The following is a 2,563-nucleotide window of genomic DNA, read 5'->3' as shown; positions in this document are numbered from 1 at the left end:
CAACTACGGGATGCCTTGATGTAGACCACTAACGACATTCTTGCATATGGCATGTTGTCAGGTTGGTCTACTCAATGCAGAATGGCATGCCCCATTTGTATGGAGGATATGAAGGCATTTTGGTTGCCGAATGACGGTAAGAATTTGTGATTTGATTGCTATCGAAGATTTCTCGACTATAATCATCCTTTTCGGTGCAACATGTACTCGTTCAAAAAGAATACAAATGAACACGAAGAGGTACCCAAAAAGTTGAGTACTAAACAAGTTTGGCATCGTGTCAGTAGAATTTCGAAGATCATCGAAAACGGGGCAGCTTTGAGACCTCTAGAATGTGGAAGAAAGCATAATTGGACTAAATAGAGTATATTCTTGGAGTTGCCTTATTAGAGAGACAACTTGGTTTGACATTGTCTTGATGTGATGCACATTAAGAAAATGTGTTCGTTAATATCATGCACACAGTAATGGACGATGTGCAAACAAAAGATAACGATAAGGCACAGTTAGATTTGATGAAAATTTGCAGGCGGCCAGATCTAAACTTAAGGAGAGTTGATAATGTGCAATGGGCTAAACCAAAGGTGGCGTTCGCTCTAACAAAGGAGCAGAGGCAAAATGTTTATAGGTGGGTTAGCGAATTGAGGTTTCCTGATGGTTACGCCTCTAACTTGAGCAAGTGTGCAAACATATCACTAGGTAGGCTTGCTAGGTTGAAGAGTTATGATTGTCACGTTTTCATGGAGTCTTTGCTTCCGGTCACATTTAGAGAACTTCCAACCAACATCTAAAAATCCCTTATAGAAATAAGTGAGTTTTTTAGGGAGTTATGTGCTACCAAACGTAGCCTTAATGATCTCACAGTCATGGACAGGAAACCGATCAGGAAGAAAACCAATAACACCGAAATTTAGGTTCGTGGGATTCAGGTGGGGGTCACTCTGATTGGTTTGGTGTTTTGCACAATAAAATTGAGTTAGAGTATTTCTGTCGCACTACGTACAAGGTGTGCGTGTTTAAATGTGAATGGTATAATCCAAGGTCGTGACAAGGAACAAAAAAGTACAAAGACTACGATATCACTGAAGTTAATGTAATAAGGAAATATAGGCACTACGATCCTTTTATTCTATCTTAAAATGCATGACAGGTGTACTTTTTGCTTATCCGGGTTCATGTAAGTCTAGTTGGGTGGTTGTGGTTAAGACTAAGTCAAGAGGCCACATCGAGTCTTATGATAGGACAGAGGGTCAGGAACTTTACCAGATTGATGACCCAACCACTTTGAAAATGGTGGTTGATACCAGTGAACTGATTACCCTTAGCTCTGCTGTTACGGATGATGATATCATTAACCTTGAATTACAGGACAACACACTACCACAACAGGACGACGATCTTGAAGAAGAAGAGGTCGACATGGATAAAGAGGAGGAAGACGAGTTCAATGATAAGAAAACTATCTCAGAAGAAGAGGATGGTGAAACAGAGGAAAAAGATGATGAATTTGAATAGGATTACTGTAAATATAGTTCTATGATATGTATAATTCTTTACCAAACATTGAGAAGAATGTATTGTAATTAACATTATTTTAGATATATCAATTGCCAAATATCATTCCATACTTTTACGTTGTTTGTTTGATATTTCACTTCAAGTTTAAAGCATTGTTTTAATTATCTTTGTCATCAGGTTAAGCTTTAAATGGATGGAAAATAATTGTGTTTTAAAAAAATAAAATTTATTTCTGTCGGCATTACCGTTGTAATTTATAATGATAAAAGCCAATAGATTTTTTTAAAAAAATCTCCAAAAAAACATTTCGTCAGATAAATTCGATGGTAAAATGGAGCGAATGTGCACAACATGGTGCCAACATTTATCCGACGATAACTATCTAGATATTTTGTCATCCTACCCCCTATATTCCGCCATTAATTCCAATGAAAATTAGCGTCGGACTAGAAAATTCGACTATAAGCATTTTCTGGTAAGGTTTATACTGTCGGATTCATCTAGAAAATTCTTCGGTAAATTCGCCGATATTCGACCACTTTCTTGTAGTGAGGAGAGGTTTGCACCCTAGTATAAGTTTAGCGATAAGTAAATGGTCAAATTCGTTCTTGAAAGATTACCCGTTCTCCAAATTGATCTCCAAAAATTCTTTTAATCAAATTCATTATTCAAAAATTTTAAGTTAGTCACATTGGTCCTTCTATCACTTTCGTTGCTGATAGCGTAAGAGTTTACTGATATGACATGTGAAGTGACAACACAGTACACACCTCATAGTTCTAATTGGCTGCTAACATGATGATAAATTTATAAAATTAGATCAAATCAATCTTAAATTAAGAAATTTCAATACCTCAAGATCCCTCTCAATTTGGAGTTAGTTTGATATAATTTTATAAATTTACTTTGTTAGCAACCAATTAAGACTGTTGAATTGTAATATGGTCTATATAGTATCATTTAACGTGTTACATCAGTAAATTTTAACATGGTCAACAATAAAAATGACAAAAGAACTAACGTAATTAACTTAAAATTGTTGAAA

At 35.6% G+C, this 2,563-nt stretch overlaps 1 protein-coding gene across 1 annotated transcript; it reads left to right on the top strand.

Annotated features, from left to right (window-relative positions):
* Nucleotides 1–467: 467 nt before the first annotated feature.
* Nucleotides 468–1,515, top strand: LOC130957487 (uncharacterized). Its single transcript, XM_057884343.1, has 2 exons — nt 468–699; nt 1,151–1,515. The coding sequence occupies exons 1-2, from the start codon at nt 468–470 to the stop codon at nt 1,513–1,515; spliced, it is 597 nt and encodes a 198-aa protein (XP_057740326.1).
* Nucleotides 1,516–2,563: the final 1,048 nt, after the last annotated feature.

Source organism: Arachis stenosperma, chromosome 10 (assembly GCF_014773155.1).
Source record: "Arachis stenosperma cultivar V10309 chromosome 10, arast.V10309.gnm1.PFL2, whole genome shotgun sequence".
NCBI lineage: Eukaryota > Viridiplantae > Streptophyta > Magnoliopsida > Fabales > Fabaceae > Arachis > Arachis stenosperma.
This window is presented reverse-complemented; position numbering and strand designations above follow the sequence as displayed.